Source organism: Tinamus guttatus, unplaced genomic scaffold (genome assembly GCF_059628265.1).
Source record: "Tinamus guttatus ecotype Peru unplaced genomic scaffold, ASM5962826v1 Tinamus_guttatus_pri_ptg000384l, whole genome shotgun sequence".
Lineage (NCBI taxonomy): Eukaryota > Metazoa > Chordata > Aves > Tinamiformes > Tinamidae > Tinamus > Tinamus guttatus.
Window position 1 is genome coordinate 1,980,326 of NW_028288918.1, and position 13,517 is coordinate 1,993,842.

At 41.2% G+C, this 13,517-nt stretch overlaps 3 protein-coding genes across 3 annotated transcripts in view; 2 read left to right on the plus strand and 1 right to left on the minus strand.

Moving 5' to 3' along the window:
* The window catches only part of SIK1 (salt inducible kinase 1), a 312,481-nt gene that overhangs the window by 165,463 nt on the left and 133,501 nt on the right, over nt 1-13,517 (minus strand). The gene's annotated exons all lie outside the window — the stretch shown is intronic.
* AGPAT3 (1-acylglycerol-3-phosphate O-acyltransferase 3) overlaps nt 1-13,517 on the plus strand; it is a 315,407-nt gene that overhangs the window by 154,428 nt on the left and 147,462 nt on the right. The gene's annotated exons all lie outside the window — the stretch shown is intronic.
* PDXK (pyridoxal kinase) overlaps nt 1-13,517 on the plus strand; it is a 37,869-nt gene that overhangs the window by 9,631 nt on the left and 14,721 nt on the right. The window contains exon 2 of the mRNA XM_088530662.1: nt 7,822-7,876. Within this exon, the coding sequence (XP_088386788.1) occupies nt 7,822-7,876 (55 nt within the window). The remainder of the gene's footprint in view (nt 1-7,821; nt 7,877-13,517) is intronic.

Genomic DNA, 13,517 nt, shown 5'->3' on the forward strand with positions numbered 1-13,517 from the left:
GAACATGTGGTGTCCTCTGTTTCACAGCTTATTAACATTGTGACATTAATTTTAACACTTTTAATGAGTTTTGTTTAAGCTCCATTCCAGTATGTGTAAAAAACAATGGAAGGTATGGAATGGTTCAGTCTTTTGTAGACACATACAGGTCCTACTGGCTAATTCATTTTGCTCGTTATAGATGTGTTCTGCTAAAACTCAGCAATTTGGAGACTTAACAAGATTTCTTGAAGATACTTCATAAATTCAGTCTGTTTAGGTTTGTGTAAATCCATTTCTTTATGTATGTCTTTATGCTATAAAAGTTTGTCCTTTAAGTGTTCCATCTGTCAGCGTTAACATTGCTTAAAAAAAGGTGATTTCGCTGTTGATGTAGGACCTACCATATGTGCATCCTTTGAACAGCAATGAAGCCAACTGTGATCCAAATGTGGCTCATGAGGTTCTCTGGAGGGAAATATGATGTGATCATGTAGTGGGACACCTTAAGCCTATGGTTGGCTTTATATTGCTATGATGTACCCTCAAATAACAGCTCTCTGGCGTTAATCAGACAGGCCTTGTGCAATCCTGAACTTGGCAACTGTTGTGCTTGCTGCACATGCATCTTGGCTCATAAAGACTCATGGTCAGTGTTTTGAGATGCTTTCACCTTGTACGAGGTGCCAGACACATTCTATTAATACACCTGTTCTATTTTTTTGGGACAAGATCCATAAATGTATTATAGAAATTCAGCAATAAGATGGAATTTGCAGTCAGACTCTTAAGATTAACCATATTTGTGGAGTCAGAGAAATAAGAATGTGACTAGATAACTGTTCACTGTTGGAGAGTTGATTAAAATTCATAGTCATAGTTCAGGTATTAATGTTGGGATAATATTCACATTTTCATGCTTCATAAAAACTGCATAAATATATGTATGTATATATATTGGACTATAGGATTTGCTCTTAAATCTTTACTTCTGTTTTTTAAAATGCTACTGTATGCTTCAAATAATATAACTGCAAAATGTTTTTCCATTATGTAAAAACCTTAACTGGTTCTTGGAACTGAGGACTTTTTTTCCTTTCCATGTAGCCCCTAGGCTTTTCATGTGCTTTTATTAACTTTTAAAAATTAAATGCTGCCTTTGGTTTTGAGCATCCTGGCTGGCTTCCATAGGAAGCCATTAACCTGTGGGAGAGCGTTTTTAATCTGCTGTGGTTTCTGCCATAGTAGGTGGCATGGTCTGTATTGTGAAAATTAAATATAATAACGTGATATGGTGTTGCATGGTTCATTGCAGTACATAGATGAACTACATATAGGGCCATCTAACTGGTTCCAGGCAAAATAAATTCCTGCTGTTTATCAGCAGTGTGGAAGGGCCCAGCATCTCTTCTCAAGCAGTATTCTTACCATGTGGGTAAGGAGCAGGACTTTGGTTTATTATACCTGAGTTAAAGTGATACTAGTTTAAGCACGGTGCTTTGCAGAGTGATCTTGTCGTCTCTTTGTCACTGTTTACTGATAAAAAATTATTTTGCCAGCACAAGTACAGGTCTCTGTAATGTTTCATAAAATATAAATCAGCAGCTATGAGCACGTAGCAGAGGGCATGAATGCTATGGAAGAAATATGTATGAAATTTACCTAGCTTGTTCTTACACAGTCTTTTTTTTTTTTTTCTTCCTTAGCACTGCTTTTTCTTCTTCCTTATTCTCCCTCTCACATGTTCCAGATTCTTGGCCCACAGTATTGCATCCCGATTATAATTTCTAATCTGAAAATTAAATGGCTTAGAGGCAGCAATTCAGTGCCCAGAGAGGGTAGTATGTCCAGATCATGTTGCAGAACAGAGCTTTTCGTATGCAGCAGAACTGTAGAACCAGAGGCTTGCGCAGGTTAAAAGGGACGTTGGGAGGTCTGCAGGCCGGGCTCCTGCTCACAGCAGGGTCACCAGCAACCTTAGGCTTTGCCTTGCTGAGTCTTGGAAAACTCCAGAGGTTCCCAGCACCTTCGTCAGTCTCCTGTAAACTTCTCTGTCAAGATGTACACACAGTGCATTGGAAGTAGATTGCTGTGCTTCTTTCTAATATTTAACATCCAAGAAAGCAGGCAAACCTTATTCAGTTCATATTACAAGTTTATGCAATTCAGATGACAGTTTAACCTTATATACTGTGGAGTTTCCTACTTTTTTGCAAATTGAATGAAGAGCAAGAATGAAGAAGTTTAAAAACTCTACAATATTCAGAATGTGAGTGATACTTCTAAAAATTCTTTCCCTGCAGAAGGAGAGTAAAACTGCAAAGTTACTATAAAGTTTATTCAGAGGAAATGTTCCAGCTTCCAACATTTCACAGAGTAAATAAAATTAAGTGAGAATTCAGATTAACATTTACTTTGAAGCACAGCTCAACTTTGAGATTAGTCTCGAGTGGTATTAATAATCAAGTAGCAAATAGAAGTAGAATTTGAAAAATGGTTACCTTTCTATTGTCTCACTACCATTGGTACATCATAATGTAGATTATACAAATATAAATGTAAAGCCATTAAAAACTGAATTTGAGATGTTGCATTTTCCTCAAAATCCTTCTGTCATTTCTCCATTGCTATGTCAAAGTTTCCGTACTGCAGAGGAGTTCTCATTACTCTCGATACTTTGGTAACCCTTTTACCGCTTGTGTAACAGGCGCAAATTGGACTGATCTCTTGAAGGGTTGTGTATTTCTAATCTGTCATTTCTAGCAGTTCTGGGTACCAGTTCTTTGCAGTTTTCTGCAGGGGAGAGGGAGAGGCTTTTTTTTTGTTTGCTTGTTTTTTAATCTCTACTAAGTCTCCAAGAAAAGCATTAACACCGTCGCACGATTGAAAAGGTGTGTTTTCGAGGTGGACCAGAACTGCAAAATGAGGATTTGGCTATCTAACACAAGATGTTTTTTGTGTATCTAGAATTTTACGTTGCCACTGTAAAGCAATTGGTATCACTTGTAAAGTTTGAATCTTAAAGGAGATCCACTGTTTGGCTTGCTCTTTTTTGCTTGATAGCTGGATGCACGCTTAAATTACTTTTGTGCTCTTGAAAAAAAATCAGGTGGTTACTTCTGTTTTCCAAAGCACTGACATCTTCAAAGGTTATTTGTATATTTTGAAATATCTTCCTTTCTTATGTGCTATCGTTTTCCCTCGAACGCTGGTTGGCTCCAAGATGTGGCTTCTAATCCTTGGTGCTTGTGTGTGGAATGTGCTGGTGTTTCCAAAGCTTGGACTATAGCAGCCTCTGCATTGTGGGCAGAGCTGTGCAACGTTGGCTTGTGATTTTTGTCCCTTTCTCTCAGTTATTTGTGAGGAAGAAGTGAGCCCAATCTGATCTCAGGAAGTGTTGGATTATACCTTTCATGACAGCTGTTTCTTGAAATGTATATTTCCTAGTATGTGTTACTATTTTAATGTAATCTTCCAAATATTTTCCTGAAATGCCTAATTCAGATTTGCCAGGAATCCCTTCCAAATAAGATCCCCTGGTTTTGGTGTATGGTGGTAAGTTTTTAGAAGGGTAACAGTTCTCCCTCCTTTGGTCAAGATGCTTACCAAAAAAACAACAAAAAAGGTGGACTCACCCATTCATCTCTCATATTTCTCTCATATATTGTGACGTCGAGTGCACATGCACATACACACACACACACAGAGGGCAGTTCTGAGATCCAGGGTCATGGTTCAAATGTTTGTGCTGTACTGATCCATAGCTGTATTTTGTTGCTTGGGGGACTGACGGGAAGGGTGTGTGGTTTGTTCTGGAGGAGTATTAATGACATATCTGCCCTTTTTTGCATTGTGGATGGTGGCTGCAGCAAACCTGCATGCAAGAAAAATCATGCAGCAATGTGCAAGGGTTGGATCAGTGAGTGTAAGGTGACACTTTCAGGGTCTGAATCAGGCATTCGTCACTGGCATAGCAGCACTCGTGGCCTCTACTGTACTCGTCAAACAAAACGTCAGGGACAGCGGTGCCCGTCAGTCAGCCATGGTAAACCACCAGCAGCTGGAATTTGTTCTCTGTTGGAACTCTGCAAGCTCCGATGTGGGTCTAATCCCATCTTTATTTACCATTTCACTTGCAGTCTTTGCAGATCACGGCATGCTGAGTGGTTGGGAAGTTACAGAAAGTGCCAAGATAGTGTTTTAGTCTATATATAGGAGTGTATACATATATACACACATGCACGTACGTACTTCAGACACCTGAAGATCCATTTGAGCTATATTTCAGCCTTCTGTTTCTTCCTTGTGTAGAAAGAACATCAATAATTAAATTAGGTTGGTTATAGAAAGAACATCAATAATTAGATTGACTTACTCATTTTAATTCACTTTATTAATTTAATTATTTTTAATTTAAGTGTACTTTGCATTAGCAAGCAATAGCAAAGTAAATAATGGATTTTAACTTTGCTTTGAATTTGTACTTACAAGCACAAAAAAAAAACTTTAAAAAAGTTGCTGTTTGCTGTTTTATAGCATCAGAAAAAATGTTGATTTCCAATTAAATCCTTGATAATTAATCAGGTGTTATTTTCATACTTCCATGCTCAAATCTGGGCATTACACTTTTTATTTCATGCAAGTTTGTGATTTAATATGTTTGCTATGCTCTGAGCTTTCTAGGTTTGCACACATGAAAACCAATACTTTTTTTTTCTTCTTCTTAGGCAATTATTAACTTAAAGTTTATTCAACTTCTGTTTTGGTTGAAATTAAAAAAAAAGCAAAATCAATATTTCAAGTTAGCTTTGCTTGGGAAATTTAAGTCATCGGCAATATAAGAAAGAAAATAACAAGGCATGTTTTGAAGCAAGCTGCCTAGCAAGTAGCAGAAGGACTATCTATCATTCAGTGAATTGGAAACTAACTGCAAGCAGAGTCTTTTAGATGTGAGAGGCTGATAGCTGCTCATTCGCTTTTCTCATCACTGGCTGAAGGAAAATGATACTATTTCCTTAGACACTTTAAACATTGACTTTGTTAAAATGAACTGCACAAACAAAAACTGAGATACTGTTCCCTCTATAGATATACAAAAGAAAATGGCTATCAAAAGCTGATTTTAACACTCTATCCTATTCTGTTGCCAGGTGGTCTTCTGGAGACTGTATTCTGAAAAATGTCTCAATTTAATTAGACTTAATTGCAAATATATACTAGTATAATGTGATTTTTAAATTAATTTCAATTAATAGCTTGAACTAAGCCCAAACCTTAGCATTGGTTGCTGTTATTTAAAATGCAGTATTGAAGATTTTTGTAAATGTATTTGACTGCTTTTAAAAATGACATTTTAAAATCGCTTTTAACTACTCTCTGTTTTGATAAAAAAGGAAATTCCTTAAAATAGAGTAACCACATGCTACTTTGGGGCCTGAATTTCAACACAGAACTCTACAAATGAGTGTGTTAGATTAACATAATGTACGTTTACTCACAACAAAAACTTTAATCTATCACAATTATGTGATTAAGATTGTTCAGCCTGGAAGAAGGCTGAGAGGGGACCTGTTCAGGGTATATAAGTACCTCAAGGGAGGCAGTGAGGAGGATGGTGCTGGTCTCTTTTCAGTGGTGGCCACAGACAGAACTAGAGGAAATGGCCACAAACTGAAGCACCAAAAGTTCCACAGGAACTTAAGGAAAAATTTCTTGACAGTGAGGGTGACAGAGCACTGGAACAGGCTGCCCAGAGGGGTTGTGGAGTCTCCTTCTCTGGAGATCTTCAAAACCCGCTTGGACGCAGTCCTGTGCCACGTGCTCTAGGTGACCCTGCGTTGCAGAAGGGTTGGACTAGATGATCTCTGGAGATTCCTTCCAACCTTAAGCATTCTGTGATCCTATGATTTCTGAAGTTTTATTTTATCCTGTTGTGCTGATGAGAAAACAGAGAATCAAACTCTTTGGTAGAATTTGGTCTTTCTGTAACTTTTCCTCCAAATATTCAAGAGCCTTTTCTTCACCTCTGTTTCAGCAAGCATATGGCTAAGCCAACGTGACATCTTGCTGTCTCTGGGAGGTGGGCTTGCCTAGGGTTTCTTCTGTTGCCTGAAGGAGATGAAGTTTCTAAAACAAGACCAAGAGGTGTGGGGGTGATCAGAGCTGCCTAGGTCTGTTAGCAAGGGGAAGTGAAAAGGGGCGACAGTCTTTGTGGAGGCAGGGTTCTCACTTGCTTCCCTGAAGGGAATACGCGAACATGAATATTGAAGGCAACACAGTTACTGCCCCATTCCCAACCCCTTCTTTCCTGGGCCTTTGAAATAAAATCTGCTAATGTGGAGTAGGAAACCGGTTTAAGTGCAGAAGCAGAGGTTAATTTTTATGTGCTCAGACTGAGGCAGCCACCATTCTGTCTAGCATTAGCATAAAATTACTTTGCTCTGTAGCAGGGAACAAGCAGAAAACCTTTATTTATTTCTTTATTTAAGAGACTGATTCTGCAGAGACCTCTGTAAGGCTCTGATCTGCAAAATGATCTGTAAAAGCTACACACTGCCTGCAGGCAGAAGGAAACATCCACTACAACATGTATCTTCATCTTCTAACGGCTCAGGTTTTGAAATGAGGAGATGATCACTTACCAGCTTTTATGTGTGAAGTAAAAGTACCTGCACAGAGAAAATCTAATGGCTGGTACATTGTACTCATATGTTTTAATATATGTGAGGGGGTTGCCATCGTGATGGAGAGAGATGTGCATCTCGGGGAAGAACATGACTGGCAAAAACTTCATTTATTCTCTCCCTTCCATCTCAGCCATTTGCGTGAAAATGGATCATACACAGTGATGCATCATTACTGTTACCTCTCTGTGTGACTCGCTGAGCCATATATAGCAGCTCTTCTTTTGAGGAGAATTCGTATTCAGAGCAAGTAGCATGTGAAAGCAAATATTAAATGCCAGACTGTTATCTCGCTATTGTATTAGAATTTCTTTAGTGGCAGATAAAAATGTAGCATGGCTTGAATAGTAATGCTCATTTGTATTAAATGGGTACTGTCAGACTAAAAATCCTCCTTAGTTTTCTCCTGATTTTATGTTCTTATTTTCATAGTATTTATCTCTGTTTGGGCAATGAGAAAGTGTTCATTGCCCTAGCAAAATGTGGATATTTCAGTACTTGGATTGCTGGCAATGTAAGGTAGAAGGGGGCTTTTGGAGCATAGTTTTGCCTTTTGAGGTTTCCGTCATTTTAAAGTTCTCTTCCTTGAATTACCTCATTATTTCCAAAACCTTTTCTCTCTTTTTTTTTCTCTCTCTTTTTTTTTTTTTTAATTTGCTTACCGTTGAGTTGAAAAGAAACCGCTTGTGAAATCCAAATATGGCTCATGAGGTTGAGACCTTTTAAGATTCTTCTGTCCTCCTTTTAGAAAGATTGACTTTCTACAATACCAACTGCATCCTCCCTCCATATTTTTGCATTCATTTAATACCTTGAAATTTAGACTTTCTTGCCAAGAAAGCCTAGCCAAGGCTTTCATCAGGACTTCAGTGCTGCAGGGGTCAGTGTTCAGCTCCGTATCCCCAGATGAACTCTTGCCTGAGAATTCAGGGATCTGTTTTTCTGTGCTTTTTTTAGCCAATGCCTCTTTTGTTCCATACACCCTTCCATAGTAAAGTACCACATTGCTTACGTCGCATTTGGGTTGACTCAGCTTTGCTTTAAAACTGCACTGGAGGTTTCTAAATATGCAATAGGAGCTTTCTTGCTGTTTTATAACACTGATAACGTATTTGAAAAGAAGTGCTATTGAAATAACTATTCCTGTGTTTTGTTCCAGGTCTTGGGCTTTGAAGTTGATACAGTGAACTCTGTCCAGTTTTCAAACCACACAGGTAAAATATTTACGTGTATCTTAAGGCACCACTTCATGCATACTTGGCTCTTACCAACACGTGACTAGCCTCATCACATGACAGTTGGAAAGGAGCTCTGTCTTCCAGTTTTTACTCTCACTTTCCCAGGAATAGGACAGAGGTGTAATTTTCATGTACTGATCCAGGTCTCGCAGAGGTTGGGAGGTTTGGATGAAGGTGAGACATGACACGAGTCTGTTCTGTTAATAGGTAACGGAAGTGGCTCAGGCAGTGAATTAACATGTGTCCAGCCATCCACACAGACAGCTCTGTGAGCAGGGCGCTCTCTGGAATTCCCTTGCAACAAGTGGGGTTCCTAATCACACTACCAACCCCAAGCAGCAGAGGAACAGAGGTAGATGCAATGCTCTTTGTGCCCACACATGGCACCAGTAATTGTCTTAAAACTACCTTAGGGGCCGACGTGGTGATAAAACACCTGGGATCCGTTTTGCTTGGTTTTGGAACCTGAGTATGACACGCTCGCAGCACGCTTTGAGACCTCTTCGCACTCACAGTGCTAGAGAACTTTTTTCTTCAAAGGAAAGTTTTTGAAATTTATGTTTATTTTAATAATGCTTTTCACCCATAAAGGTGCTCCTAGTGACCTGCTCTTCTTGAATAAGTAGCGATGTACTTCCTTTTTCAGGCTGGTGGCAAGAGGGATCTTTAAAATAGAAAATCCAGGAACACATCTTGGAAAAGAGCAAAAATAATTTCTGACCAAAAGAAAAAAAAAAAAAAGATATCTTCCTGGAGTCAAAAGTATAGTTTTGTTAGTCACCTGATAATTTTTTTGGAACCAAGAGTGGGCCCAGCAGCCTTTCTCAAAAGATTAAAGCGTTTTCCTACCATGGAGCAGGGTTCAGAGTCAGCAGGGGTTCATCCTGAGAAGAAGAAATAAAAGTTTCACGGGCACCTAAAAAGCAGATTAAAGTCTGCTTGTTAAAAGCACTGAAGTAATAATTAAACAAAAGGCACGGGTGTTTCCTGGATAAGGCAAAGAAGCTGCTTATTCTGTTTGTAACTTCTTGGCACAGCACAATGCTTTTAAACTTGATTTGCATTTCTTTAATATGTTTAGCTTTGGAGTTGAAGATTTTATTTGTTTAGCTTTTGATTACTGGGTAAAAGAGTTGTGATAGCTAGAAATGAAGCAACATGCTCACCTGAAATAATTAAGTGATCAAAATAAATAAGGGGTTTTTCTTTTCCTGGTCTTGAGTTTCAAGGACAAATGAAAAATGTAGGGTCTTTGAGCTAAATAGACTTTTTAGTGGCCCATAAACTGAATGCATCTGAAGGCATACAAATTACAAAAACGGGGATGTTTTTAGTAGTATCGTATCTGGGGAAGGGGTACCATAACCTTGTGCAAAGGTTGGCTGACAGTAAAGATAGCAGAAGGAACAATAATTTGGTAATACTTTTTTCATAAGGTGGCCTAAATAGACATTCCAAAAATCATAAAAATAATATGAGGATTTACAAGACATTACATACTTGGAGCTTTTATTTTGCCTGGTATTTTGCTTCGTAGTCACATTATCCTTGTTTGTTCGTTTTCTGTTAATCTTGATTGTCTTAAGTAAGTATATTAAAATGAGAAGGTCATTGCAGAATCTCGTGATTTTGGAAAGCAGAGCTTTCAGAAAAAAAAAATTCAACTATTACAGCTGTTCTAGTAACAGTTTGGCACGTGGCAGAAGTAACTATAGAAGGAGGTTGTATTTAGGAATGTTGATCAAGTAGCTGAGGGAGGAGGGAATGGAAGAAGATTCCTTTCTATGAGAGCTAGCTTTTGACCACTGCATTATTTCCATTAAATCCTATCGACTCTTCCCTAAATTGAGGGATACAAATCCAGTCGTCCTTGCGGCTCCTGTCTGCATTGGCACGTAGGAACAAACACTGCTGACTTTGTGTGGAGCCCTGCCCGGCGTCGGCGCCTGCCTTGCCATCAGCATGGGCTGCACTGCGCATCGGTGTGCGTGCAGCCTGTGCTCCTTGGGCAGTAATGAACCCTGGCCTGGCAGCAGCGTTGGGCTCAGCACTGCAGGACCCAAGACACAGAATCACAGAGTCACGGACTGGTTGAGGCTGGAAGGGACCTCTAGAGATCATCCAGTCCAACCCCTCTGCTCCAGCAGGGACACCCAGAGCACGTGGCACAGGGTCACATCCAGGCGGGTTTGGAAGATCTCCAGAGAAGGAGACTCCATGACCTTTCTGGACAGCCTGTTCCAGCGCTGGATGAAACGTGCTGGATAAAACGGAGTCAGTAACTGTTGTTGTTCCTAGAAGAATAAGAACTTCCCAGAAATCTCTCTGCTGCCTGGTCATGATTGAAGCTGAAGGGCAAACTTAGGTTTCCTAGCCTAGGTGTGAACTCTGGTTTATAAAAGAACAATACCTGCCAGAGGGGATGGGTGGCAAAGCGTGTCTGAGGAGTTTTGCACATGGATTGCTTTCTTTCTACCTCCCCTTCTTTAAACTTGATCTTTTCAGCAACAGTTAAAATGCAAGAAGAATTAATGACTAACAGTCCTTTTTAATAAATCCCCGTTGCTACTTTTTTCCTTTTTTTTTTGGTACTGTCCCTACATCAGCAAGATAGCACTGGCCTATTTCTGCTGATTCCCGCTCAGAAAATTCATCTTTCTTTAGATACTGATAATCCTAAAATCCTGAAAATGTATTTCAAATCGATACCTCGTAGGAGAACATTTTGCCATCTTCCTTGCTGAGGAGCATTTAGTCTGTGATTAGAGTGACTCAGTCTTGAATGGAGTCGTGCTTCATCTACAAATAAAAGAAGCAGTCATATAACCGACAGAGATTCTGTGGATTTTATTCTATTTGATTTTACTGTCTTGTTTGCAAAGCATTGCATATTCTGATACGCAAAAAATACAAGTCTAGATTTTTATTTTTTGTTTCTACAGTTGTTGGTTTGGAGGGGGCATTTATGATTAAGTGTATTTGAATTTTTGTTCTTAATTGGTAGATTAATTTATGGTAAGCAGATAATGTGCTTACTTTGCCATGTGAATCATACCTTTGAAACTGTTCCAGAACAAATTGCTGCCTTTTTTTTTTTTTTTTTTAGTAAAGCACTTTTGATTTCCACTTAGTAGGTGTGTAGTGGGTGGTTGGGTTGGCTGCTACGTCTGATATGAGAAATTCTAATTCTGCTTCTTTGATCCGATTCTTTGCAGCCTGCCTCCCCCAGCCATTAACACCTGCGATGTCAACTGTGAAACACAGTGAGGCAGGGGCAAACGGAAAAATCCCTGCTCGTGCCTAGCAGTGCTTACATTTTACTCCCACATTGCCCAGCTGTAAATCCTTCAGTTCTCCAGTTTCTGTCTTGGAGACTTTGGTAGTGCATTTCTGGGTTTCGTTTAAGCCCTCCGGAGATCTGAGGGTTGAGAAATGTTGGCCCAGGAATCGTTCAGACCAGGTTGTATATAGAATCATAGAATGCTTAGGGTTGGAAGGGACCTCTAGAGATCATCTAGTCCAACCCCCCTGCACACACAGGGTCACCTAGAGCACGTGGCACAGGACTGCATCCAAGCGGGTTTTGAAGATCTCCAGAGAAGGAGACTCCACAACCTCTCTGGGCAGCCTGTTCCAGTGCTCTGTCACCCTCACTGTTAAGAAATTTTTCCTTAAGTTCCTAGGGAATTTTTGGTGTTTCAGTTTCCGGCCATTTCCTCTAGTCCTATCAGTGGCCACCACTGAAAAGAGACCAGCACCGTCCTCTGCACTCCCTCCCTTGAGGTATTTATATACACTGATTAGATCCCCTCTCAGCCTTCTCTTCTCCAGGCTGAACAGGCCCAGCTCTTTCAGTCTCTCCTCATAGGGCAGATGTTCCAGGCCCCTGATCATCCTTGTGGCCCTGCGCTGGACTCTCTCCAGCAGCTCCACATCCCTCTTGTACTGTGGAGCCCAGAACTGGACACAATACTCCAGATGCGGCCTCACTAGGGCTGAGTAGAGGGGCAAGATCACCTCCCTCGACCTGATGGAGATGCTCTTCTTAATGCACCCCAGGATCCCATTGGCCTTCTTGGCCACAAGAGCACACTGCTGCCTCATGGTCAAAGAATTGCATGAGGTTTTTCACCGCCCAGTTGTCCAGTCTGTCCAGGTCCCTCTGGATGGCAGCGCAGCCCTCTGGGGTATCGGCTACTCCTCCCAGTTTCGTGTCATCAGCAAACTTGCTGAGGGAGCACTCTGTGCCTTCATCCAGGTCATTGATGAATAAATTGGACAGGACTGGACCAAGGACTGACCCCTGGGGGACCCCGCTAGCTACAGGCCTCCAACTAGACTCTGCACCGCTGATCACCACTCTCTGGGCTCTGCCATCCAGCCAGTTCCTAATCCACCTCACTGTGCACTCATCTATCCCACACTTCCGGAGCTTGCCCAGGAGGATGTTGTGAGGGACGGTGTCAAAAGCCTTGGTGAAGTCGAGATAGACGACATCCACCGCTCTCCCCTCGTCTATCCAGCCGGTCATTTCATCATAGAAGGCTATCAGGTTAGTCAGGCAAGATTTCCGCTTGGTGAATCCATGCTGACTACTCTTGAGCACCTTCTTGTCCTCCATGTGCTTGGAGACAACGGCCAGTATGAGCCGTTGCCTGCCAGGGTTTGTGTGGGAATGTTGTGGCACAGCTGGGACCAGATTGATCATGTGCCTTAAACACAGGATCTTTTCTCCTTTCTCCTGTCCAAAAAGCTTAGCTACTGAAGCCACTCAATATATTTTTCCAGGGAGCACCACAGGGGAAGCTCACACCTTGCAACACTTTGTCTTGGGTTGGAAAACAGAGGACTCTGGATAATAATTCCAGCCATATTCTGGGTTTTTCTCAAAGGCAGATGGACTCGAGCATGTAAAGACCACTAAGTCGCTTTGGTTTCAGGACTATGCAGTGGCTTTTTCATATTGCAGTGTCCATCTGGATTTTTAGTGGACCTCTATGAGTGCCTTTTGCAAGAATCCCTCTTCCTCGTTCCTAGGGCCTGAAGGCAGCAGTGCTTTGGTTAGCGAAGTCCTTTTTAAACATGAGCAACTGTCATCTTCCATTCCTCAACAAAAGTTGGTTTTTTTGGCCCAAAGCTCCACCAGGAGATTGGGATAAATCTAGCGCCATAGGGTTTGGTCCTCTTGTTCATTATATTACATGGAGATTCCGTGGGGAAAGGACATGGGGTGATTTCTACCTCGCTGCCAGTTGTGATTTTGGTTGTTACTCAGCTCCGCTTCAGAGAAGTCACAGTTCCTGGCAGATCCAGTGAGGGCTTTTCCCCCGTCTTCACTTTGCATAACTGGGCTTCCCTTCAGGCTTCCAGAGGGTTATGTTCCTCCAGCTGTTATTTTCACCCGTTACCAGGTGGTAAAGAGAGCCCCTGGGGGGCTGTTCCTGTGGAGCTTGCACTGTGGAGTCTCCCTGCTCAGGCAGCAGGTTATCAGGCCCGAGCAAAGATGGGCCCCTGCCCCACATGTTGTTTAGGTTCTTGTTCCTCCCCCTCCGAACTTCAGCAGTTCCACATGGTGAAGGGCTGCTCTTTTGTTGGCTAAGCTGCATTTTGGGTGAGA